Source organism: Convolutriloba macropyga, chromosome 2 (genome assembly GCF_964194025.1).
Source record: "Convolutriloba macropyga chromosome 2, txConMacr16.3, whole genome shotgun sequence".
NCBI lineage: Eukaryota > Metazoa > Xenacoelomorpha > Acoela > Convolutidae > Convolutriloba > Convolutriloba macropyga.
The window spans coordinates 62825392-62853027 of record NC_134469.1 but is presented as its reverse complement, the minus strand read 5'-3'; the positions used below and the strand labels follow the sequence as shown (position 1 = coordinate 62853027).

Genomic DNA, 27636 nt, shown 5'->3' with positions numbered 1-27636 from the left:
TGACCTACTAATGCCCTTCGTGTGAACAGCTTGAGTATCATGCTGTGAGAAGGTACATTTTTGGAATTTGGTGGATTACGGGCTATACCTAATGTTAATACATAGGTACATCCTTTTTACCCCCCCCCCCTGATCTGCTCGCATATTACTACTCTCACTCAATAAAGTGGCTTTTGCGCATTTTACCTTAATTTTAATTTGAATTAATGCTAAGTCAAAGAAAGTCTTGCGTAACAAAAGTCCATAAGGTGTCTGCAAATTGAATTTTATTAAGCCTTTTTATACCTACAATCTGACGGCTATTTCAAGACTTTGTTTTCTTTTGATCATGTCTGAACGATATCATAACAGTCCCTCCTCGTGTATTCAAAGTACAGTCAAACCCATGCCTACCTACCTTTTTACCCTGCACCCACACTCAGACACACCTTACCTTTGTCATTGCCACCAATCTTCCCTCCCTACCCCGATCTACGTACCCCCTCCCCCCGTGGACTCCCCCATCTCACAACTCACTTAACCCCGGGGCCCACGAGGTGGCCCAAACAGACCCACCCAAACGAACGCCCCAACCCCCCCTGCACTGGTACTAGTCATACCTCTGAGCTTAATTTAATATCTGCATTTTTTGAAAAAGTTTCTAGTTTTCTTTCGCTAGTAATCTTAGTTTTTTGGTAGCTCTTTTGACTTTGCATTTTTTTATACAAGGAAGGTGTTTTGAAATATATTGCACGACTCTTCCCATCGGTTCCGGTGTTCTGTCGGCTGTTTTTATCTGAAGCAAAATTATTTATGACTTGAACTTCTGACTTTTGTTTTAGGACATACGACTTAATCAGTACGTTAATTATTATTTCATGATAATAAGGAACTGCTGGTAATGTTAGAGCTTCAATGGTCATTCCGAAAAGTTTTGTTCCAATCACAATCCCTCGTCTCCTTGCAAACTCACCTTAAATTGTTCTTTCCACCACCTACTTAATGCCCGTACCCACTCGCCACACCCTTTCCTCTCCTAGAAGTATTGTCCGATGAAATTGAGCCACCCAACCCAAATTAGACATCCCGCAACCTACTTACACCCTTGCTATTTACCCCCCATCCCACCTACCTACCCTTCTCTTCACCGACATAACCCTATTCACCTGCCTGCCACCGTCGCCGACCTATCCACACCATTAAACTAAAATATGTCGGTAGTTTTTTGTTTTGGAACGTTGACTTGTTTTGACTTCGGTCTTAGAACGTTAAATCATTTTTTTAAACCTTATCTAACTGCTGTTAATATTCAAGATCGAAAGGTAATTTTGTGAAGTTTTGTTTCCATAACAGTACTCTTCCCTATGCAACCTACAACCACCCTATCTCTCCTCACACGCACATAACATACACACGCGCACCCCACCCAAAATTTTTTTCCTCCACCCTAACACCCTATCCACTTCTCACCTCCCCCCGCCCAGAAGACTTCTTCCCATAACATTTCCTCTACGCTCTTCAAAGTAGACACTATCCCCCACCTACCACTCTACGTCCCCATCTAACTATCCCACATCCACGTAATCTTTGTCTGCTAAAATTTCGTTAAGAGATTATATTGCACGACTCTGGGAGTCATTTCCAGTTTGCTACCACCTATTTTGTTTATTCATTGCCTTGCTATCTTTGTTCTTTTTACATTTGTTCATACTGCAAAGCTGAAGTCAAACTTTTCGAACCTCTCTGTAACAGTATTTGGCGCGCGTGGCGTCGGTTCTCCCTCTGGCTAAAAATTTATAGATCATTTGCGTGGTTAAATTTTGATCATACGTGGCTTACCTCACTGAATAATGTGACTTATTCACCTTATAACATAAATTTAATTTTAGTTAGCGCAAGGTCAATGGATTTCTTGTGTAATAAAGGTTCATAAGGGTTATGAGAAATGAATTTTATCAAACCTTATTATTCCGGCAATCTGACGGCTGTTTCAAGAATTTGTTTTCTTTGATCTTGTCTTAACTATACCATATGCGGTCAATTTGTACTTATGATTCAAATTATTCAAATTACTCATCATTCTTATCAATCAAAGTTCTTATCGGTTGATTCTCGAAATAATTGAGGGTCATGGGTTTTAGTCTCAGCGTAAGTGCTAACGGAAATTTAAAAAAAAACTGGATTATCGTTACCATTTCAAAAAATTTATGTAGGTTTGTGCTGTTCCCATTGAATCAATATTTTATTTTTAGGCCATTTTCACTACTTAGTGACGCCAACAAAGTTCGAACAAAGTGTCAGATTTGATGTATTTGTCGTTCTCTAGAAAAATTATTGAGTAGTTTTCTTGTTCATCGAGTTTCTTCTTAATTTGTGCATGTTGTCTGACAAATAGAGTTTTAGAAGTTTAAAGTTTTTGACATATAGAGTGTAAGAAGTTTAAAGCTATGGGTTAGGTTAAAAAAAAGGAGAAAATATTTTTTTAACGTTTTCCAAAATATTTTGTCCGTTGGATTATTTGTAAAGAGTGAAATCTTGTCTATTTGTTGTAGTTATATCCGGAACCGGTTATAAGGTTCCGGATATACCCCCTCCCCCCGCCCATACAGACATTCTTTCTTTTTAATAGCCGCCCTCATCTATTCAGCCGGCTATTATAGCGCTCCTATTTTTTTTTTACAATTCAAAGAATTTGAATTGTATTGGGGCGCTGTCTTTTTTTTTTTTTTAAGATCTGTTCACACATTTTCATGATTTTTGAAGTCAAATTGGAGAAGTGATTTTGGTCACGCCGAAACAGGAAGTGGAGCGAAAAAGCGAGTGGTTTTGCGGCGTGAAATTTTTTCGCTCTAAATTTAAAGTAGAGTGAGAGAACGGTGTTTGAACAAAAATTCGCTTTCTCGCTAGTGGTTTTTTGTTCACATGCGGCAATTTCACTTTGATTTTTACAGTTTTTTCGATTTTTTGGATCGGATTTTTTTCGAAATGGTTTTCCCAATCCATTCATAGTCCGTTCTTGGTCTAGTTTTCTGTTTAGTCAATGAAAATTCTTTGAATTGTGTGTCAGGACTTGTCCTGCTATGTTTTTTTACTTCGTCGAATAAAAAAATGTTTCGCTTTACCTCATTTTGCCGCCTTTTCAACATTTTGCGTGAAATCTTTTTGACTTCTCTAGGCTAGTTTCTCTCTTCTCTCATTCTGCTAAAAGTGATTTTGAACATCAGTTGCGCAGCAAAGCAATTCAAAATGAACAGGGTCAGTATAAAAAATTGAAGTCAGAATTAGAAACGGGATAAACCCATAAAGCCCAATTTTAGATGCCCGCTATTTGAACGTCGTTCCTATAAGTCTTATTTACCATCTCTAATGCTTATTGTTATTGATAGGAGCCCCTGTAGCCTCTCTCTAAGAAACAGAAGTATGTTCAACTACGAAATGCCTTCAAAATAAATCGGACTTAAAAAAAATATTTTTGTACAAAAATCTTTTTTTTTCAATATATTCTATTCGTTCAATCCCAATCATGCTTATTGGAATCAACGGCGGCTATTTTCCGGCAATCTGCCGGGTATGTTTGATTTGTAATTTTTAAAATGCCCTTTCCTAACCTGCGATAATTAGACTTCAAGTGCAACAAAATGATATTCTTCTTTTGTCTCTGCGATGCATAAACAAGTGATAATTTAGTGAAGAAAAGAGGGGTGCCTCAAATATATGTCAACCCATTTTGGAAAACTGGAACAATTACGTCAGTAATTCCAACTGATTCACATTCTTTGGCTAATTTTACCGCGCAAATAATTGAGAGGTCAATTTTTTGATATCTATCGGAAAAATAGATCGTATCTCAAAAGCATTCAAATTTTCAGAATCACTGTTTATTATTTACAGACATAAGTTTTATAATAGTAAACAATAATTGGATCTATTCTGTTTTGCCAGAGATCGTAGATCCCAATAATTTAATAGAGAGGGCCAGAGAATTTTGTCAGTTGTCTAGCTTTGTTATTTTCTTATCGGCCCCGCGATCGGTTTCTTCGGTTTGCATCTTATGCTTGAGTGCTGCGTTTGAATACCGGGCATTGCTTGACAGTCGACTAATGGGAGTTGTGTGCGAGCTTAAATGGCGTGTCAAATGGTGACGCTCCTTGAAGCATTCGCCACATGAGGAGCACTTGAAGTTCTTCCCATTTTTCAATCCGTTCATTTTCAGACCCCCTGTTGAATTCGTGGGAAATTGTGTTGAAATCTGGTTTCTGATTTGCTTGTCTGAGCTGCTGCTGCTATTGCCACATGCGTGAAAGTTGCGCATATGTTGAACTAAGTCGCTCGTTAGTCTGAAGGTCATGCTGCAGTGAGCACACCAGTTTACTGCTTCGATTCCAGATCCCAAACTAGGAGATAAGATTGGTGATCCGCCTAGTTGGACGGAAGCGTTCAGTGAAGGGTTCAAGGATTCCCTGTTGAAACTGCCCAGGGGCACAGCATACTGAGAGAAACCTATACTTTGAACTGATTTGACGCTGGGCTGCATTTGTGGACCTCCTTTCTCGATAAAGCCAGGTATCTGACTTCTGTTTTGCGCCATCTGCAAGGAAGTGAAATGGCTATTCGCCACAGATCTGTTCATGTCAGTCAAATTATTTGGTTGCATGTAGATGCTGCTGGGATGCATAGATTGTTGTAGCGCCGTATTCCAAGTTTGCTGGAATTAAGAGAAATTTATTAACGAACAACTAATGGGCTAGTATGTTATAATGAATTGTTTGTGTGCTTACTGAGATGTTGATCTGAGATTGGCTGCATGAATGTGTAGCTCTTTCTTTCTGGATTGTCGAGCTGTTTTCACATAATGACGTACCTGAAATCGAAGAAAAAATTGCACCGAGAACTTATTTGCATTTCAGCATTCAAAGGCTTACATTTCAGCAAAAACCAAATTATTTTCTCAAAATGAATTCTCAAATTAAGATTTATATAAGATTACTGTCGTACTGAGTCTATGGTGCAGATAACTTTGAAGAAATGTTCCAGTATGATCTCGAGATGATTCGGTGTCTTCAAGCGTAAAATTCACCAATTTTCTCCCAAAAAATGTTTTTGTTCGGACCTCATGTAATGAGGGAAGGAAATCTATGCCAGCGTGAGTTTTTATTCTCTTTTTGACTCATCTATCGGCCCCATACTTATCTATCGGAGATAGACTTAAACGGCTTTATTTAAAAGCGGTATTATTTGAGATATGGAAAAATCTAGATTTTCCCTGGCATTTTAGGTAAAATTAACTGAAACGCTGACATTCACGAAGGCTCTCAAGTTTTGTGACCTGTTCTGCGAGCATTTTTTGAAATAAGAAGGCACCAGTAAGCTGCTTGACTTTATTTCTTAGCAAAAAAAATGAAAACCTAAATTTGTTCAGAACAGATTTTGTAGAAGTGTACTAACTTACATTCAACTGAGAATACCTTAAACTATCACAGAATTACAAGAAGTACCAAAACCATCAATTTGATCCCAAAGAAGAGAGAGGTAGCTGGGCTTGATTTCAATTTAGGGTGTCTTAAATGGAAACAAATGGCATTTTCGCACTTGATTTTTTTCTGGTTACGACATCAATTTCAGCGTGACTACTTTTTTTTGAAACCACAGTTGCATCTGGCCATGAACAGGTTGCTTTGAACTGCCTCTTTTTTGAAAATTGGTTGTAAACTCGCATTAGTTCAAAGAATATTTCGCTTTCATTTAAATTTGTTCAAAATTTTTGTAAGCAGTTCGATAATCAGATCATTAGATGATAAAGGCTGTATGACATGCTTATCGACTCGCTTTGATTCTATGTGAGCCGTCTCATGTATTTTTTTAAAAACAAGAATGAAATTGTCAAGAGGAAAATGTCACATACGGCAATTTGACTTTCATTTTCTGTTTTTTTTCGGCTTTTCTTCTGGAATGGATTTTTCTAAATGGTTTTCCAATCCATTAGTAGTTCATTTTAGGTCTGGTTTTGACGTACCTGAAATCGAAAAGAAATTGCACCGAGAACTTATTTGCATTTTGCAATTCAACAATCAAAAGCTTACATTTCATCACAGGTAAAATTAAGAGTTCTCAATTTAAGATGTATATAAAATTAATGTCGTACTGAGTCCCTGGTGCAGATAAACTTGAAGAAAATTCCGGTGTGGGCAAAAACTTCCAGTGTGATCTCGAGATGATTCGGTGTCTTCAGGTGTAAAATTCACCAATTTTCTCCCAAAAAAGGTTTTTGTCCCGACCTCATGTAATGAGGGAAGGAAATCTATGCTAGCATGAGCTTTTGTTCCCTTTTGAACCCCCTCCCCATATTTAGCTATCGGTGATAGTCTTAAGAGGTTTTATTTAAAAGTGGTATTATTTGAGATTTTGAAAAATCTAGGTTTTCCCCCCGCATTTTAGATAAAAATTAGCTGAAACGCTGACTTTCAAGATGGCTCTCAATTTTCGTGTCCTATTCTGCAAACATTTCTTAAATAAGAAGGCACCAGTAAGCTGCTTGACTGTTTTTCAGCAAAAAAATAAAAGCCCAATTTTTTTCAAAAACGGATTTTGTAAAAATGTACTAACTTACATTCAACTATTCAACTGAGAATAACTTGAATTATCACAGAATGACAAAAAGTATCAAATCGAGTCATTTTATCCCAAAGCAAAGAGAGGTAGCTGGACTTGATTTCAATTTAGGGTGTCGTTAATGGAAAAAAATTGCATTTGGCACTGGATGTTTTCTGTTTAAGACGTCATTTTCAGTGTGTCTACTTTTCTTTTGAAATCTCAAAAACAGTTGCATCTGGCCGTGAACACGTTGCTTTGAACTGCCTCTTATTATAAAAATGGTCATAAACTCGCATTAGTTCGAATATTTCGCTTTCATTTCAATTTGTTCAAATTTTTTGTAAGCAGTTCGATAGTCAGATCATTAGATTATAAAGGCTGTATGACATGTTTATTGAATCCCTTAAATTCTATGTCAACCTTCACATGTGTTTACAGAAAAAATCAATTTGTCGAGAGGAAATTTTCACTTACGGCAATTTGACCTTGATTTTCTGTTTTTAGATTTGTTGGGGTAGGTTTTTCTAAATAGTTTTCCAATCCATTAGTAGTCCATTTCAGGTTTTGTTTTGAGGTACCTGAAATTGGAAAAAAATGCTCCGAGAACTTTTTGCAATTGGCAATTCAGCATTCAAAGGCTTACTTTTCCGCAAAAGTCAAATTATTTTCTCAAAATGAATTCCCGAATTAAGATGTATATATGATTACTGTCGAACTGAGTTACTGGTTCAGATAACCTTGAAGAAAAGATCCAGTGTGCTCAAAAACTTCAGTGTGATCTCGAGATTTTTGGTGTGTTCAATCGTAAAATTCACTAATTTTCTCCCAAAAGGTTTTTGTTCGGACCTCATGTAATGAAGAAAGAAAATTAATGCGAGCATGAGTCTTTGTTCTCTTTTTGATCCCCCCACCTTCGCCATACTTATCTCTCGGAGATAGACTTAACTGTTTTTTTTAATAAAAAAGTGGTATTATTTGAGCTTTGGAAAAATCTAGATTTTCCCTGGCATTTTAGATAAAATTAACGGAAACGCTGACATTCACGAAGGCTCTCAAGTTTTGTGACCTATTCTGCAAACATTTTTTAAAATAGGAAGGCACCAGTAAGCTGCTTGACTTTATTTTTTAGACAAAATATATAAGCCCAATTTTTTTCAAAACCGATTTAAAATGTACTAACTTACGTTCAACTGAGAATTACTTAAATTATCACAGAATGACAAAAAGTATCAAAATCATTCATTTTATCCCAAAGCAAAGAGAGGTAGCTGGACTTATTTCAATTTAGGGTGTCGTTAATGGAAAAAAAATGGCATTTTGGCACTGGATGTTTTCTGTTTAAGACGTCATTTTCAGTGTTTCTACTTTTCTTTTGAAATCTCAAAAACAGTTGAATCCGGCCGTGAACACGTTGCTTTGAACTGCCTCTTATTATAAAAATGGTCATAAACTCGCATTAGTTCGAATATCTCGCTTTCATTTCAATTTGTTCAAATTTTTTGTAAGCAGTTCGATAGTCAGATCATTAGATTATAAAGGCTGTATGACATGTTTATTGAATCCCTTAAATTCTATCTCAACCTTCACATCTGTTTACAGAAAAAATCAAATTGTCGAGAGGAAATTTTCACTTACGGCAATTTGACCTTGATTTTCTGTTTTTAGATTTGTTGGGGTAGGTTTTTCTAAATTGTTTTCCAATCCATTAGTAGTCCATTTCAGGTTTTGTTTTGAGGTACCTGAAATTGGAAAAAAATGCTCCGAGAACTTTTTGCAATTGGCAATTCAGCATTCAAAGGCTTACTTTTCCTCAAAAGTCAAATTATTTTCTCAAAATGAATTCCCGAATTAAGATGTATATATGATTACTGTCGAACTGAGTTACTGGTTCAGATAACCTTGAAGAAAAGATCCAGTGTGCTCAAAATCTTCAGTGTGATCTCGAGATGATTCGGTGTGTTCAATCGTAAAATTCACTAATTTTCGCCCAAAAGGTTTTTGTTCGGACCTCATGTAATGAAGAAAGAAAATTAATGCGAGCATGAGTCTTTGTTCTCTTTTTGATCCCCCCACCCTCGCCATACTTATCTCTCGGAGATAGACTTAACTGTTTTTTTTATAAAAAAGTGGTATTATTTGAGCTTTGGAAAAATCTAGATTTTCCCTGGCATTTTAGATAAAATTAACTGAAACGCTGACATTCACGAAGGCTCTCAAGTTTTGTGACCTATTCTGCAAACATTTTTTAAAATAGGAAGGCACCAGTAAGCTGCTTGACTTTATTTTTTAGACAAAATATATAAGCCCAAATTTTTTCAAAACCGATTTAAAATGTACTAACTTACGTTCAACTGAGAATTACTTAAATTATCACAGAATGACAAAAAGTATCAAAACCATTCATTTTATCCCAAAGCAAAGAGATGTAGCTGGACTTGATTTCAATTTAGGGTGTCGTTAATGGAAAAAAATGGCATTTTGGCACTGGATGTTTTCTGTTTAAGACGTCATTTTCAGTGTGTCTACTTTTCTTTTGAAATCTCAAAAACAGTTGCATCTGGCCGTGAACACGTTGCTTTGAACTGCCTCTTATTATAAAAATGGTCATTAACTCGCATTAGTTCGAATATTTCGCTTTCATTTCAATTTGTTCAAATTTTTTGTAAGCAGTTCGATAGTCAGATCATTAGATTATAAAGGCTGTATGACATGTTTATTGAATCCCTTAAATTCTATGTCAACCTTCACATGTGTTTACAGAAAAAATCAATTTGTCGAGAGGAATTTTTCACTTACGGCAATTTGACCTTGATTTTCTGTTTTTAGATTTGTTGGGGTAGGTTTTTCTAAATAGTTTTCCAATCCATTAGTAGTCCATTTCAGGTTTTGTTTTGAGGTACCTGAAATTGGAAAAAAATGCTCCGAGAACTTTTTGCAATTGGCAATTCAGCATTCAAAGGCTTACTTTTCCGCAAAAGTCAAATTATTTTCTCAAAATGAATTCCCGAATTAAGATGTATATATGATTACTGTCGAACTGAGTTACTGGTTCAGATAACCTTGAAGAAAAGATCCAGTGTGCTCAAAAACTTCAGTGTGATGTCGAGATGATTCGGTGTGTTCAATCGTAAAATTCACTAATTTTCTCCCAAAAGGTTTTTGTTCGGACCTCATGTAATGAAGAAAGAAAATTAATGCGAGCATGAGTCTTTGTTCTCTTTTTGATCCCCCCACCCTCGCCATACTTATCTCTCGGAGATAGACTTAACTGTTTTTTTTATAAAAAAGTGGTATTATTTGAGCTTTGGAAAAATCTAGATTTTCCCTGGCATTTTAGATAAAATTAACTGAAACGCTGACATTCACAAAGGCTCTCAAGTTTTGTGACCTATTCTGCAAACATTGTAAGCTGCTTGACTTTATTTTTTAGACAAAATATATAAGCCCAAATTTTTTCAAAACCGATTTAAAATGTACTAACTTACGTTCAACTGAGAATTACTTAAATTATCACAGAATGACAAAAAGTATCAAAACCATTCATTTTATCCCAAAGCAAAGAGAGGTAGCTGGACTTGATTTCAATTTAGGGTGTCGTTAATGGAAAAAAATGGCATTTTGGCACTGGATGTTTTCTGTTTAAGACGTCATTTTCAGTGCGACTACTTTTTTTGAAATCTCAAAAACAGTTGCATATGGCCGTGAACACGTTGCTTTGAACTGCCTCTTATTATAAAATGGTCATAAACTCGCCTTAGTTCGAATATTTCGCTTTCATTTCAATTTGTTCAAATCTTTCGTAAGCAGTTCGATAGTCAGATCATTAGATTATAAAGGCTGTATGACATGTTTATTGACTCCCTTAAATTTTTGAAAAAAAATTGAGATTTGAAAAAATCTGCTTTTTCCCTGGCATTTTAGGTAAAATTAACTGAATAGCTCACATTCACGAAGGCTCTAAAGTTTCGTGACCTATTCTGTAAACATTTGTTAAATAAGAAGGCACCAGTAAGCTGCTTGATTTTTTTAGCAAAAAAAATGAAAGCCTAATTTTTTATAACGATTTTGTAAAAAGAACCTACTAACCTACATTCAACTGAGAATAACTTAAATTATCACAGAATTACAAAAAGTACCAAAACCATCAATTTGATCCCAAAGAAGAGAGAGGTAGCTGGGCTTGATTTCAATTTAGGGTGTCTCAAATGGAAAAAAAATGACATTTTCGCACTTGATTTTTTCTGGTTAAGACAACAATTTCAGAGTGACTATTTTTTGAAACCTCAAAAACACAGTTGCATCTGGCCATGAACAGGTTGCTTTGAACTGCCTCTTATTAGAAAAATGGTCGTAAACACGTTCGAAGAATATTTCGCTTTCATTTAGATTTGTTCAAAACTTTTGTAAGCAGTTCGATAATCAGATCATTAGATTATAAAGGCTGTATGACATGTTTATCGATCTCCTTTGATTCTATGCCAGCCTTCACATGTATTTACAAAAAAATCTAATTGTGAAGAATGAAAGTTTCACGTACGGCAGTTTGACTTTGATTTTTACTGTTTGTTTTATTTATTTCTGGATTGGATTTTTCTAAATGGTTTTCCAATTAGTCCATTTTAGGTCTGGTTTTCTGTTCAATCATTTAAATTTCTTTGCATTTTAGGTTGAGACTTGTCCTGCTCTTTTATACCGTCGAATAAAAGTTTGTTTCGCTTTTCCTTACTTCACAGCTTGTTGAACATTTTGCGTGAAATCTTTTACTTCTCTGGGCTAGTTTTACTCTTCTTTCATTCTGTTCAAAACGCTTATAATGAGAAGTTACTCAGCAGAGTCGTCTAAACTGAACAGAGTCAAAAACGAAATCAAAAATGGAAACGATAAACCCATAAAGCCAAATGTTCGATGCCCGCTACTTGAACTTTGCTTTTATAAGGTTTTGTTACCATCTCTAATGCTTTTTGATTTTGATACTGCCCCCTGTATCGTACCATTATGAAACAGGAGTCTGTCTAACTACGGAATGAAATAATATTTTTTAATTAAATGTTTTGGTTTCAAGAATCGGGTTTATGTGCCGGCGATTACCTGAAGGGGGGTGACTTTTTTCTTGTAGCCGAACGTAACTAGAGCAATGGTTCAAATTTTGTGCGGAGTCAAGTATTTGCAACTCTCAACACATTTATTTTTACAAACCTTATTATGAAAATAAAGATCAAATAAAAAATTTTCTCAAAATGAATGATTCTGCTGATCTGATTTCTGTATCATACATTCATGCATTTTTAATGGAATGAAACCAATGACCAATGTCAGAGAAGATTTTTTCCAAGTGTAATTTTCTCTTTTTCCACTGAATCTGGTTTTACAGTTGACTCCGGAGACAATAATAAATAGACTACTATGCTTTAAGAAAATTTATGTGTATCAACGGTTACGGTACTGAAATATAATACTTTTTCCAAAATGTTTATTTCACTAATTTGACGTAAAAAAGGAAAAACTATTTGAATTGTATTGGGGCGCTGTCTTTTTTTATGATCTGTTCACACATTTTCATGATTTTTGAAGTCAAATTGGAGAAGTGATTTTGGTCACCCCCAAACAGGAAGTGGAGCGAAAAAGCGAGTGGTTTTGCAGTGTTAAAATTTTTTCACTCTAATTTTAAAGTAGAATCAGAAAACGGTGTTTGAACAAAAGTTCGCTTTCCAGCTAGTGGTTTTTTGTTCACATGCGGCAATTTCACTTTGATTTTTACTGTTTTTTCGATTTTTTGGATCGGATTGTTTTCTAAATGGTTTTCCCAATCCATTCATAGTCCGTTCTAGGTCTAGTTTTCTGTTTAGTCAATGAAAATTCCTTGAATTGTACGTCAGGACTTGTCCTATGTTTTTTATTTCGTCGTCAAGGTTTTTGTTACGACCATGTGGCGTCACAATCACTTCATATCTGCTTTTTTCCCATTCGTTAATGCATTTTCATCTGCATTGCGTGCGTGACGTCATTTTCACTCTTAGAGGAGCAAGTTTTTTTGTTTATTCGCTCAATTAAGTTTTTGGTCACACGTAACTTACCCCACTCTCAAAAATGACCTCCTCAATCTAAAATTGTTTTTTTTACTTTAATTCAAAGAGATGGGGTCAGGTGAGTTTATGTCCCTCTAATTGAAGGTTATTTTGAGAGCAGCTAATAGAAACAGCAATAAGGTATGCAGTTTCACATCTCAGCCCTTAATGAAAAGAATAAGTTTCTTTTTGGTCTGTCTTTTTCCTTTCTTTTTGAGACTGCAGATCACGACGCTATTGCGGCTATTTTCTGGCAATTTGTCAGCTATGTTTATTTTGCGAATTCTGGTAGTTGTTTATTTGTTCTGTAACTTGGTCTCACTAATGATATGTGACACAAGCAGCTATTCCGGCACACGGTTGGCTGTTTTTATGACAAAATTATAAAAAGTGTTTCCTGAGGCTAGCCGAAAAAGCTTGAGCTAATTACAAACGAAGCCCAACCCTCACCTTTCGTTCGAGTAGTTCTTTTGATTGTAGCCGGTTGTTTATTGGTTGTAGTGCTCCGCTGCCGTTTGGAGTTAGCTGACTGTGCAATATTTATTAGCCAATTTTGATTTTAAAAACGCTGTATTTCCAAAATCAGCTATAAGATAACATGGCTTTGTGATTGTATATGCAACGAAAAGTTGAGAGTGAAAAAAAACATGATATAATTGTGAACATAACTACAAAATTTAAAATAAAAAAGTTAGATTAATAAGTTTACCCAAGTAAACATATATTCGCTTGCCTTAATGCTCTTATGGTGGCGGAGTAACATTTTTTGCTTAACTGTTCGAGAATTTTCACCACCGTCATAAGATCGTTACGTGATCATTCTGCAGACGTTGCAAAAAAGTTATTTAGATACCTGGGCTCGTATTTGGATAAATTTAAAGTGGAAGAAATTACTGCAAATATTTTTTTATCCCCGAGACGGCATCGTTAGTTTTTAAGCCGGAGTGCGTACGGAAAAGATTTCGTACAAATAAGTTGTTTGCTTGATGTCCGAAATTATTTGAAATGGAGTATGATGCTGAAACTTTATATCGTGAGAAGTCATATTTTACAGCCCACCTAAGTTCTTTCTACACCAAATTTATAGGTAATTGATTAATTTACTAGGACGGTGTTACAGTGAAAATGAATGAGTACCAATATTATTTTCCGACCTGACTTGGGGGTTTAGGGGGCGGAACTATATACTCAAATGGGTTTTTTTGTTCAGACAATTTTGGCCGATCGATATATTCATCGTAGAGATATGTGAGTGGTATCATTAAAAAGCTCGTCCAGCGTAGAATTCGAAATTAAAAAGAATTTTTTGAATTTCGTATTTTTCGAGGAGTTATCAAGTTTTGAAGTTTTATGTGACCACGTGATATTTGCATGATTTTGTTCACTTTAATCGTAATTTTTGTTCAAATTAAGGCTTTTCTATAAAAATATTATTTTAAAATTACATTTCACGCTACAAAAAGAAACAATTTTGTGCTACCAATAGACCGATAAAAACGCTAGTTCTGGTCTCATGAGGAAGTTTACTATAAAAAAAACTCGAATTCAATTTCAGAGCTGTTGTCTTTTTAGAAAACTTTTCCTATTTATTATTGTATTTTTAGTCACTTAGATGCTAATCACTTTTCATATCGAGATTCCATTAATGACAAACCTCATTTACAGTCAAATGATACCCATTGAACAAAATATTCGTTTTCAAGGAATCTATCATGTTTTTTGTGTCTTCGACTGAGTTTTCGAAATTTTTAATGAAATTTTGATTTACTTTGAGATTTTACTAAATTGTGGAGTCCTACGGTATAGATTCGCTAAAAGTGCAATCGGCTTCCTAATGTGCATTAGGTAAACCAATATAGTGCTTTGAGTGGACACCTATGGCTATTAAGACTTTAAAACATAATTTTTTAAGTTTTTATTTGAACTTTAACCGATATTAAACTTATTTTCTTCGTGAACAGTAAGTCAGTTTCTTTTTGAAATCTTATCTCATTATCCTTAGAATGATAGTTCCCATTGGCTTAGAAAAGGCGTGCAGTGGATCATAGATAAAGTTTTCAGAGAAAAGGTTATGGTTTAAATGGCTTCAAAAGTTTCCTCTCGCATTTCTGCCTTTTTTGGTTTCTGCCCGTATTTGTTGTTCTTTTCATAATCATAGGACTTATTGTGACGCCTTATTTATGACAAACATCCTTGTCTTACCATCCAGGCCTAATGTGGTGTACTTTCTGACTTTAGTTGAAAGCTCTTGAATTTAATGGCTGTTAAGACTTATTTTTTAGAATATTTGGACATTAACCAACCTTAAACTTATTTCATGAACTCTAAGTCAGTCTCAGTAATGTCAGGACCTCCTTCTTTTCTACTGCAACTGGAATAAATCTGCTTAGCAGTTTTGTCTTCTCACTATTGGTTTTATGACATCGACGCCACGAGTTTTTATAATTCTTTTAATTTTTAGATGTTTTTTTAGTTTTGAAATTTTAACACATTATCCTAACATTGATAGTTCTCAATGAATTAGAGAAGACGTTCAATGGATCATGGATAAAATTTTATGAGAAAAGTAAATGGTTTAAATGACTTCGACACTCACTTTTCTACTGACTTCCTGGTTTTTGCATGTATTTTTTGTTGTTTTCTTAAGCATAAGACTTATTGTATTGGCCCGTTGACAACTTATGATTGACAAACATCCCTGCCTTCTCATTGAGGCATAACTTAGCGTATTTTTTGACGTCCGTTGAAAGCTATTGGATTTAATGACGTTGATAAAACGGGTTTTCTCCAAATTTTATATTTGTTCATACTTGTTGATTTTTTGAAGTCATTTTGTAAAAAAAGAGAAGAACCCCATTGCTGTTGAAAAACTATTTGAGGTTAGAAATTTTTTTTCTAAAAATTTTGGTTTTGGTTTCGACACTTTTCTCCCTCAATTTTTTGTTGAATTTGCTGTTTTTGCTTTTTTTTCTTCATGCAGTCGTAAAATACTGACTGGTCTCATAGGCTTTTAGATGAGGATTAAATTAATGTTGTTTTTCAATGCAGTCAGTTTATAGCGAATAGTATTACATTTTATGATATTGTTCGTTTTCAAATATTTTCTTATACTTTTCAATTTTTGTCTCTTTCGCTAACTCAAAACTTATTTTCATCACTGTGAGGTTCCATCCAATTTTTTGTTGTTCAAAAACTATTTTTCGATTGATATGTCGTAACTATTGTATTGTCTGCTGGACAATATGCGTTTTCATAAAATTTTTGTGAGTTGTCAATATTTGTTCCTTTTTCTCTTCTTTTATAGCACATTCGCTAATTTTGTTTTTGCTTATTTTGTTTGTTTTTTTCCCGCGTAATCTTTCTTATGGCAGATCTTTCGAGCGCCTTAATGAGGCATGTTATTGTGTAATTCGGTTGTGTAACGATTTTTTAAACTCAAATATCTGTTTTTTATTATCTCATTAGGTTTAAAATTAGGTCAAAAATGTAGATGAGCTCGGGTCGGAACATCATGTGCCAACGCACATTAACGACCATCCTTGTTTTGTTTTAGTCTCTTAGAGCCGTACTGGTCTCTAAGTATGCGATTTATCAACACTGCTTTGAGGAAACAATTTTATGGTGTGAAGCACTGTTCTTAATAAGTTTGGCCCCTCCCCCCTAATGCTGGCATCCCTAAGCCCAAACTGACCACTAACGAAGCGATCCGCTCGCCGGTTGTTTGAGAGCAATACGCCCGACGTTAATCGGTTATGTTTAATAGCATATATTGCTTGGATTCCACAAGCCATTTTTCGCAGTAGATTTGTCACCGATAAATCGAAAATTTCTGAGTACATATTTCCAGCTCGCAAAATGCATGCTATTTTTGGTCAGGGAAAATTGGGTTCGGGTGCAGTTTTTGTTTTACTATTCAGCTGCATTACGCAGGTAATGAGTTGTTGAAAAACATTTTTAAATTTTTGCTGCAAGACTTCTCCAATTTGCTGTTATTCGAATTTTGCTTGGGGAAATGTGGAACGGGCCTCCCGTTCACCTTAACTGACATTTGGTTCTTTATTCTCGCTTTGAGTGATTGTGTGTCCGATTTTCACTATGTGCTGAATCGCTAACGATCTGTAGTGGATGACTCTCCGCAATCCGTCTCAAATCTTATCTAATAAATGCGATCTGGAAACAGTAGAACTTTTCTAAACAGATTCAATTGTTTTGGCATGGAATGGCAACGCGGTTGTATCTGGAAACATGCAAAAACTTTTATGGCGAATTTCTACAATGAGTTACTTGTACATTTTTTTGAGTGGCTGGTTAAGCTATTGAAATTATGAGATGGATTACCTTTTACATTTGGGGTGGTACTGCCGGTTGGGCCAAAGATGGACTGTATTAGTAATGGGCTTATGCCTCTTGTAGAGTACTCCAACATGAGATGGTCTCGAATACTGTTGGTGTTATTGGGAACTGAGAGGAAACAGTAGGGACATCTGTAGAACTCCTCTTCTCCTCTGGTCTCATCTCGCTTTTCTGCTTCTGATTCTCCTGTTTCAGTGTCTCGCTGTTCTTGCGATTCTGTTGTGTCTCCTTTAAGCTTTTCGGCATTTGACTGCTTTATAGCAGCAACGTTGACAAGTTCACTGTTTGTGGCGGTGTTTGCGTCAACCTCTTCTTCTGACATGGTTTTGTGAAATCGAATTGAAATGTCGCTGCCTAATCGATTGCTAAAATTGTCAATTTTAAAATGAATACAATCAGTCGCACCCAGATGAATAAGGTAACAGGCGAGCAGATTAAATAAGGAAGTTATGAGGTTGTGTAGCAGTGTTGAAGTAATTGAGAGTAATTGGTTGAAATCTGTCAATGCATCAATTACTGTTTACCTCATTTTCCTCTCCCCTTCAACTAACCCTCCCCCTACCCTCCCCTTTCATTTGCTACTTGTGGCTATTCAGATACAATACAGCCAGTAGCGGCATAGTTTTGAATAAATTAGGTGCAGAGTATATGTGCTGGATTATGTTCTGTTGTCAATTAGGGGAGCTCATTTGACTGTAATTAATAGAGCAGGAGGAGGAGGCATCGTTTTGTTGTATCTTTTATGGTGGTGAGGTTGTCAGTAATTGATAGAGAGAAGCAGCTAGTCGCATCAGTCAGTCATATTTGACTGATGCGACTCCCTGATAAGCTAGATATGGGGCGAGCATTACACCTAGTGTATATCGTGCACCTACCTATGAACAGCAGAAGCAGCAGCCAAGTCGTCTGGAAATGTCAAGTGCGCCTCATTTGTTCAAATTTAATCTGACGCAAATTACTCTCCTCTCTCTCACTCTCACACAACTATGCGTCAGTCGGGCCACCCGAGCTGTTCAGCTTTACCCTCACGTCTTTGCTGATACTGCCGTCTCAAGTTTATGCTGATGGGAAGGGAAATTGACAGACTATATCAGTAATGAGATTCGATACAATTACTTGTTATGATCAACGAGTTAAATTGGGCATTGGTTGCTTTTCTCTGCTAAAGAGATGTGTGCAATATCAATCAAGGATATTGTGCTAATCTCATAAACGGAAGCTAAAGACAATTGGGAAGCGCAAAGGATGAATAAAAGGTATTTGTTATTGTGATTGTGATTGCACTAGTTGTATGCGTCTGTATGTGTGTGGGGAATGTTTTACCGGAACAGATTTGATGACAATTTGGAGGCGATAATTCAATTTGAGCTCAATTGATAACCTTTTGTTAGGCTGATTAGTTTAAAATAAGATTTGCAGAGCTCCTTAAGTCAATTGTGCAAATTATCCTTTCCCTCTTTCTGGTCGCCATTGTCCACGTTATGCGGAGGTTATCAATTTAACTGCGCATTATGTTCGCACAGTTTTCACTTGACAGCTACGCTCTTGGGAGAACCTCGCAAACCGGTCCCATCAACCCCCCCCCCCCCCTCTCTCCTCCTCTACCGCCCACTCCCACCCGAGTAATAGCTCCTCCCCTTTTTGTGTCAGCCGTTTCCAATCTAATAGTTATACAGTTGATGTTAACATGATTTTCAGCCTATTGTAGATTTTAGGACAAAAATGAAAAGTAATACAACTGTTACTTTCAGTTTTGAAAAAATAACTAATTCTTTATTGTTTATATCTTGTGTTTAGAATCATTATAATTTAGTCGCTCATTAAGACACAAGATGAACATTAAAATCCAAAATCACTGTGAGAATGTTTCTAAGAATGTATCGGAAATGGAAGCGAAATTTAAGTACGCGTTCAAATTCTCATTTATTAACGAGAACAGCTTTTGTTTCATCAGTGATAGGGTCTGATATGAACGTCGCTTGTGTAGCGCTTATCAAGGTGTACAATCAATTACTAATCCAAAAAGCAGCCTTGCATAACCGTACATGATTCATTTTTGTTTGTTAGGAAGATCATCTTTTTTATTTAGACCGTGATGATGGAATCATCCTTGAGGATTCTGGTACAACACGCGTTTGCATTTGCAATACAACATACTCGATATATTTGGCGAGAGAATGCAGCTGATCGTCAAAAGGGAAAAGCATCACAAATCTCTTCTTTCTGTCGCGCCCAGCAGTGTAATATAATTATTTTTCTGTAAAGTTGTAAACTGTTTGCACCTGTACTCCTTCAACAAACTCAATTATCTTCCGTTAATTCGTCGCCCAGCCACCCAGTGCAATTTTGAATTCGTGTATTTGTATGCATGGTTGCCGCATTATTAGTCATTCATTGTATGACGCTTTTGAACTACTTGGCTTTCTTCATGTATTGCCGCAAAACTGTCATCAGATTAGAAAAATATTTATATTGATTGAATGTCGCAATTGGAATGTTTTTTACTTGATAAATAATTTTATTCCTCAAAATTACTGATAGATTTATCTGTTATAAAGTTTAATAAATTATCTCGTCAAATATTCATTTCGTGTGCTTGAGAAGGTAGTCCTGTGAAATGATTAGCACCATTACGCTGCAACAAAAAAGAACAAAATGATGGCATCTTTCAAAAAAAAATCAAAATCAAATATATATTACAGATTGCCTTCTGTCACTTTGTCGATATTTTGTAACGTAAATTACCCTCATTCTTAAAAACTATGAAGGCCCTTTTGAGAAACTAAATGAATAGGCCTAATTTTACAAAAGGTTTTCCTGGCAAGTTTCTGACACCTACGCAGAGAGATGTTCGGAACAATGAGAAAAACAATCCACTCTTTTGGCATAATGCTCAATACTCCTGGAGAGATCCAATGGACGCTCTCACTGCGCACAGCAGTGAAATTTTTGCTGTTATTTATTCATGCTAACTTTGTAATTCTCTCGAATTAATTTTGAAACAAATATTGTGATGATTCTGTTTATAGCTGTGAAGCTGTAATATGAGCGGAGTTATATTGCGGTGCTCTTGGTTTTTTCTCTTCGACTCGAAGAGGAGTATTGGTTTTCTTAAGGTTTTTAGTTGCTCTTGAACGATGTTCATAGCAATTATTGTAAACGTGTGTCTTTTTTATGCAAATTTTTTGCTTGACAATTTTGCGCTTTTCTTTTAGAACATTCTTTGACTTCTCAAGTGATTTTTTCACGCTTTCGTTCTTCATTTTTGAGTAATCTCTATTGCTCCGAAGTAAAGCGTGTTGCTAATATAAAATCGGTTGAAGAACAGCAGAGGTAAGTGATTCGTAGCGCAGTGGTTGTGGAGCGGGAGGTCAGTGGTTCGAATCCCGGCGGGGGATAAGTTATTGCACCCATAACGAAAAATTGACCTATGGTACAGCCCCTGAATTAAATTGCCTCGCCTGTCGTTCAAGAGCAATTCTTCCGACATTTCTTGGTTTATGTTTTTTACCGGAAGTATTATTAGTTCAGGCGGCGTGTGAAATTGCCGTGTGAACTAACTTTTTCTGTGCGAGAGAAATTTTTTGTTCATGCGCTGAGTTTAGTGAAGGACTTTTTGACTAAGAAAAGAGTTTTTGAGAGATCGGCGCATATAGATGAGTCTTTAGCCGTGTTTTCGTCCATTGGGCCCAATATTGTAACTTGGTTATTGTTACTTGGTTATTTTGTAGAAGTAAATTTTGATCAATGCCGCATGAATATGCAACCATCTGAATTCGATACCGCAATGTTTCTGAATGCTTAGTAATGCGTGTCAAGTGCAAAAATGGCCCATATTTCTCAATTTTTTGGTCAATTTTTGCCTTTTTTCATAATTTCTTCATTTTGGGTCTTTGAGCGACTTTTTTTTAACCAAATAGCAATTTGTCAACATCTTTTTTTTTAATTCCGGAATTGGATGCCTCTATTTGGCATGATGTGTTTTTGTTTATAAAATTGTACACATACTAACGGGATTCTGACGGTTTTTGTAAAATTTTCTTAGTTCTTTGTTTGTACTTTATTTGAGTTTATTTACCGTAAGAAGTCTTTTGCTGCACCATCGGTGTTTTTGGTTTCGTGTTGTTTCTAATTGAATTGTCTTTTGGCAATAATTCTTTCTAATTCATTGAAAATTTTTTAACATATTTTGAACGCTTTTTTTTAATTTGTTTTTTACTGTTTCGATTTTGAGCTTTTTTTCACTTCTCAATTAGAAAAGAAGATAACTATGTAACGTTCTTAAACCTCGGTTACTTGTTCTTAAACCTCGTTTTTTTCATGTTTTTTGAATAGAGTTTGCAGAAATCGCGAATTGTTTTTTTTAATCTTTTTCGCAATGTATGTATTCTGTTTCGCATTTGAGCTTTTTCACTTCTTAATGAGAAAAGAAGATAACTACGTAATGTTGTTAAACCTCGGTTACTTGTTCTTAAACCTCGTTTTTTTCATGTTTTTTGAATAGAGTTTGCAGAAATCTTGAATTGTTTTTTTAAATCTTTTTCGCAATGTATGTATTCTCCACATGCTAGCATGTTTTTTTCTAACCTTCTCCTAAGATCTATACCTTTCTTTGCACTGCCTTTAAAAAATTGAAATTTATCAATTTCAATTAATATTTTTTGTGTTCTTTTCTTTGAATTTCATAAAGTTTTTTTTGTTTGCAACTGATTTCATTTAACAAAATAGAACTGAGGTTTTGCTAGCTTCACTTTACAAATTTAGATCGATGCTCTTTTTCTGCAGATATTCTTGGGGCTTGGTTTTGCTGGCATACGAATTTCTGCTTTTGAATTTTGATCTGTCTCTTTAATCTTTTCCATGATTAATTTCGATTTAATTTGTTGGTCATTGTTTAGTTTTTATCGCGTTAATTGTAATTTAAAGCGACAACTAATGATTATTGTTAGAGCGACAGAATTTATTCAGATACCAATTCATTTTTTTAATTTAAAAAAAGTGTTTCTATTGAGAGAACTTAAGAAAATTGATTAATTTTGTTACACTTATTGGCCATTTCTTGCAATATTCAAAACTTTTCAAAAACAAAACTTTTGGGAGCCTAACATGGCTTGAATTTTGCTGCTCGCCTACTTTGATGTTTAATAGCCGCCGTCAGAATCTCAAAAGTCTATTGTTTAGGTGTTTTCAATTCGCCTTTTAATTCGCTTTACTTTTTCCACCACGTTTTTCGCTTTAAATAAGCCACGAGTTTCACGTCTGACTTCTGATTTACTTCAATCGCTGTTTCAACTGAATTGATTTCAATTTCTTTCACTCATTGAATTACGCTACGTAGTGAATACTGCCAAATTCAAAAGATCAAAATCAAAAAAGACTTGATAAATCGATAAAGCACGGTCATAAAGTCATTGAGAAATTGGTTATCGAAGTTGATTAAATTGGTTATCAAAAAATTGGTTAGTTTTTGCTAGCTTATATCGGTACCCAGTTTATTAGTTTCCAGTTGAGAAGCTAAATTAAGTATGATTATTGAATCTAACTGAAACTGCACGCCAAATAAGAACACTTTTTGACACTGAAAAAAAAAAGAAGATAAAAATTCAGGCAATTTGTCTCTTCTTTTAATTTCTGTTACTATCCCCCTGTGCATCAAGAGCGTCAGCAGCGGCTATTTTCCTGCAATATGCCAGCTATGTTTTAGTTGCGTACGAATAATTTGGCATGTTTTATATATAGGAGTATTGTTTTTTTTTATATTTCACCTAGTTTTTTGGGCTATCTTTTTCTGACTAGTTTTCCCCTTTTTAGTAGCCAGTTTAATAGAAACCAGTTGATTGGAAAGGCAATTCTTTCACGAAGACGTCTATTCGAGTCGTTTCGGGAATTTTTCCGGGCATGGTTTTTGTTTCGACTGACGCTCATTCGTTTTACATTTGTTCACACCTCAAATCTGAAAAGTCAAATTTCCTGAATGATTTCTTCCTCTCACTAACTGTTTTTGCGCGCTTGACGTCAATTCTCACTCTCAAGCAAAAGTTTTTGCGCGACTAGATTTTGGTTATCAGTGACTTACCTCACTCAGTAAAATGACTTCTGCACTTTAAAACTTAGGTTGAATTTGAATTAGTTTAAGGTCAAAGGAACTCATATGTGTAAAAGGGGTCCCTAATGAAAAGGCTTCTGCGCAATGAATTTTAACAAGCTTTATTAATTTATCGTTTTTATAGCTGCGAAGCTGCAAGTTGAACGTAGCTATATTGAGGTGCTGTTGGTTTTTTACAATTCAAAGAATTTGAATTGTATTGGGGCGCTGTCTTTTTTTTTAAGATCTGTTCCCACATTTTCACGATTTTTGAAGTCAAATTGGAGTAATGATTTTGGTCGCGCCGAAACAGGAAGTGGAGCAAAAAATTGAGTGGTTTTGCGGCGTGAAATTTTCTCTCTCTAAATTTGAAGTAGTGTTTGCACAAAAATTCGCTTTCTCGTTAGTGGTTTTTTGCTCACATGCGGCAATTTCACTTTGATTTTTACAGTTTTTTCAGTTTTTTGGCCCGGATTTGTTTCTAATTGGTTTTTCCAATCCATTCATAGTCCGTTTTAGGTCTAGTTTTTTTAATCAATGAAAATTCTGTGAATTGTACGTCAGGACTTGTCATGCTATGTTTTTTTGTTTTGTCGTCTGACGCTCTTTTTTCGCTTGATATTTGTTCACACAGCAAAGCTGAAAAGGTCAAATTTTCTGAATGACTTCTTCCTCTCACTAACGGCATTTGCGCACGTGACATCATTTCTCACTCGCTTTAGCAAAAGTTTTTATGTTATTTGCGTGATTAGATTTTGATCATACGTAACTCACCTCACTCAATTAAATGACTGTTGCACTTTAAAACTTAAGTTTAATTTGAATTTGTTTAAGGTCAAAGGAACTCATATGCAGTAAAGACCGCTAATAAGAGGCTTTTGTGGAATGAATTTTTAGAAGCTTTATTAATTTATCGCTGAATGTTTTTTAGCCTAGTTTTTTGAGCGGCGTCGATTTTTTTTTCAATTTAGATCTCTATATGTTTCTATCTCTATTATATGGCACGCAATTCTATTCTTTCGCAGCTATTCCGGCAATCTGCCGGCTATAATATTTTTTTCATAGCATTTTGACCGGCGTCGAAAGCTTTTTTAACTTATATCTTTATCTGTTTCTATGTCTATCATACGGCACGCAAGTCTATTCTTTCGCAGCTATTCCGGCAATCTACCGGCTATGTTTATGCAATATCTTCGCTTGACTGTTTGCCATCTTGCTCTGAATTTTCGCTCGCTTGAGTGGTTTGACATTTCGTCAACAAAAACGGTATAAACAAATAAAGCTCACAGACATTCCCACTTCCATAAAGTTGATCTTGGAACCGAGCTGTACGGGAAGAGACAAAAAACAAAGGTGGTTATCAACTGGAAGAAGTCATTTTCTTGCAAGAAGTTATTTTGTTCATTTATTTCATTCTTGTCCACAAACCTAATCACATTTTTGCTGACAATTATGAGCTACAGCGATGTGCGCATCGAGAAAATTTGAACACAATTCTTTAGCGTGTTGTATCAGCATGAAATAAACAATTATTGCGCTTTTCAAACAGAAACTGCAAAATTGTGGTTTAAAGAAACGAGAATAGTTCTTGAATGCTTAAAGGAATTCATAAGTTGACTTGTATGCAATTGTCCCACGCCTTTGAGCTCTAAATGCCATAAAGTTTTTATATATATTATTGTAATATATATTGCAGATTTGGAGATGCGTGTTGTTCGTAAGCGCAATTCAACATAGCCGAACTTAGAGGTAGTCAAGTGCTAAAAATCAAATGATACGGCAGAAAATTTCTTTTCCGTTTTTTGATTTTTATAGGTGTATTGTGGTCTGTTTTATCTCTAGGAATATTGATAATATGTAGCTGTTCTATTTCATTTAAAATCTCTGATCGGTCGGGTTTTAGACCGATCGAACAAGTTAAGGTTCTTTAGAATCTCACATTTATTGCTTTTTAGATACGTGGCTTAATGCCTCCACAGCAGCAACAATTGCGAAATCCAACCCTGCCTATTAACAGCAATTGGCTTAAAATCTTTTATTTTTAATAGCAGCCTCAGCTTCGGCTATAATAGCGCTCCTATTATATTTACAATTCAAAGATTTTAAATTGTAATGGGGTGCTGTCTTATTTTTAAGATCCGTTCACACTTTTCACGAGTTTTAAAGTCAAATTGGAGTAGTGATTTTGGTCAGGCCGAAACAGGAAATGGAGCGAAAGAGCGGGTGGTTATGCAGCGTGAAATTTATTCACCCGAATTTTCAAGCCGAGTGAGAAATCGGTGTTTGAACAAAATTTCACTTCCTCGCTAGTGGTTTCTTGTTCACATGCGGCAATTTCACTTTGATTTTTACTTTTTTTCATTTTCTTGGATGGGATTTTTTCTAAATGGTTTTGCCGATCCATTCATAGTTCATTCTAGGCCTAATTTTTTGTTTGAGCCAAATTTCGCTTTCTCGCTAGTGGTTTATTGATCACTTGCGGCATTTTGACATTAATTTTTGTTTTTTAATGTCTTTTATCTGACTTTTTTGAAAATGGTTTTCCCAATACACCCATAGTCCGCTCTAGGTCTAGTTTTTGTTTATTCAGTGAAAATTTTAAAAATAGATAATTTTTTTCGCTCTACCTTAGTTCACAGCTTGTTCTTTGTTTTGCGTAAAAGTTCTGGCTTCTCTAGGCTAGTTGTTCACTCTTTTCTCATTCTGCCAGCAGTGATTTTATACCGCAGTTGCTCAACAAAGCAATTCAAAATGAACAGAGTCAGAATCGAAAAACGAAATCAGAAACAGAAACGGGATAAGCCCATAAAGCACAATTTAAGATGGCCGTTACTCGAAAATTGTCCTTAGTTATCATATCTAGAGCTTATTGGCATTGATACTAGCCCGTGTTGTCTCACTCCGAAACAGGGATATGTTCAGATCTAAAATTACATCAAAATAGTTCGCACTTTAATATCGTTTGTACAAAAATCATTCTTTTCATGAGTTTTTTTCTTTCAATCCCAATCTTGGTTATGGGAATCAATGGCGACTATTTTCTAGCAATCTGCCAGATATGTTTGAGTTTATTTATATAATTTTTTGGTTTTTAACTAAATCTCAGAGACGTTCATTTCTTCTTTAATAATTGATCGATTTGTTTTTAATGGCAGATATATTCAAACGCACTTTCTGAGCTTGAAATTTCATTAAGTTATGCGCAAAATCAAATAACTGGAGGCTCAAAATCTTCAACATCCGCCTGAATTTTTTGGGGGCTCATTGATTTTTGGATGGAGATTGCGAAATAAAACATAAGGAAAAAATTGTTAGAACTAATTTTTTCGGCCACAAGAGACTATTTAGCTTCTTTTGTTTTTATTTTGCTGTTCCCTAAAACCAAAACATAGTGATTTTTGCATTTTTTCGAAGATGTTTTAGGTTCTTTGTTCATATATTATTGTCACTGACATGACTTCTTTTTCCCGAAAACGAAGGGAAGTGACTTTTGACTTGAGACTCGGAACACAGAAACAGAATCTTTCAAAACAGTGGCAATCAAAGAAAACTAATATCTAAATCCAAATAACGAACAACTTTTTAATAGCACATTCGAAAGATTACCCACACCCAGATTCAGTTATTTTAATAACATGTTTTTGCGCCCAACGTGGGGCGACGCATTGCACCCCTGAAAATGCTAAGTATTGCTCTAAAAAATTTATTAAAATGAAACACAATTGATCTGCCCCATGACATTTTTTGATGTTTGTATGCAAAGATCTAGAAACTTTACAAAAACAGTCCGAATTTAAATTGTAATGGGTTGTGGTCTTATTTTTAAGCTCCGTTCACACTTCTTCATGATTTTTGAAGTAAAATTGGAGTAGTTCTTTTGGAGCGAAACAACGGGTGGTTATGCAGCGTGAAATTCGTTCAGCCGAATTTTCAAGCAGAGTGAGAAATCGGTGTTTGAACAAAATTTTGCTTCCTCGCTAGTGGTTTCTCGTTCACATGCGGCAATTTCTTTTTGCTTTTTACTTTTTTTTCAATTTCTTGGATGGGATTTTTTCTAAATGGTTTTGCCAATCCATTCATAGTTCATTCTAGGCCTAATTTTTTGTTTGAACCAAATTTCGCTTTCTCGCTAGTGGTTTATTGATCACTTGCGGCATTCTGACAGTAATTTTCTTTTTTAAAAGTTTTTTATCTGGTTTTTTTTCAACATGGTTTTCCCAATACACCCATAGTCCGTTCTAGGTCTAGTTTTTGTTTATTCAGTGAAAATTTTATAAATTGATAATTTTTTTTGCTCTGCCTTAGTTCACAGCTTGTTCATTTTTTTGCTTGAAATTTTTGACTTCTCTTGGCTAGTTTTTCACTCTTTTCTCGTTCTGCCAAAAGTTATTTTAGACACCAGCTGCTCAGCAAAGCAATTCAAAATGAACAGAGTCCGGAAACGAAATCAGAAATAGAAACGGGATAGTCCCATAAAGCCCAAACTAAGATGGCCGTTACTCGAAAATTGTTCTTAGTTATCATATCTAGTGCTTATTGGGGTGTTGATACTAGCCCTTGTGT

At 35.3% G+C, this 27636-nt stretch overlaps 2 protein-coding genes across 5 annotated transcripts in view; one reads left to right on the top strand and one right to left on the bottom strand.

The window, feature by feature from the left end:
- LOC142334591 (uncharacterized) overlaps positions 1-19568 on the top strand; it is an 88804-nt gene extending 69236 nt beyond the window's left edge. For all 3 annotated transcript variants that reach the window (XM_075382746.1, XM_075382745.1, XM_075382743.1), the window contains one exon: positions 19078-19568. In XM_075382746.1, coding sequence (XP_075238861.1) covers positions 19078-19084 — 7 coding nt within the window. In that variant the 3' untranslated portion in view covers positions 19085-19568. The remainder of the gene's footprint in view (positions 1-19077) is intronic.
- On the bottom strand, positions 3596-17944 carry LOC142334594 (uncharacterized). Of its 2 annotated transcripts, XM_075382754.1 has the most exons (4): positions 17864-17944; positions 16974-17353; positions 4758-4840; positions 3596-4684 (listed from the first exon to the last, which is right to left on the bottom strand). In XM_075382754.1, exons 2-4 carry the CDS (start codon positions 17308-17310, stop codon positions 3968-3970), a joined length of 1137 nt encoding a protein of 378 aa, XP_075238869.1. In that variant the 5' UTR covers positions 17311-17353; positions 17864-17944; the 3' UTR covers positions 3596-3967. The 2 variants fall into 2 exon arrangements, with proteins under 2 accessions (XP_075238869.1, XP_075238870.1); XM_075382755.1 differs by lacking the exon at positions 17864-17944 and having other exon boundaries at positions 16974-17600.
- Positions 19569-27636: the final 8068 nt, after the last annotated feature.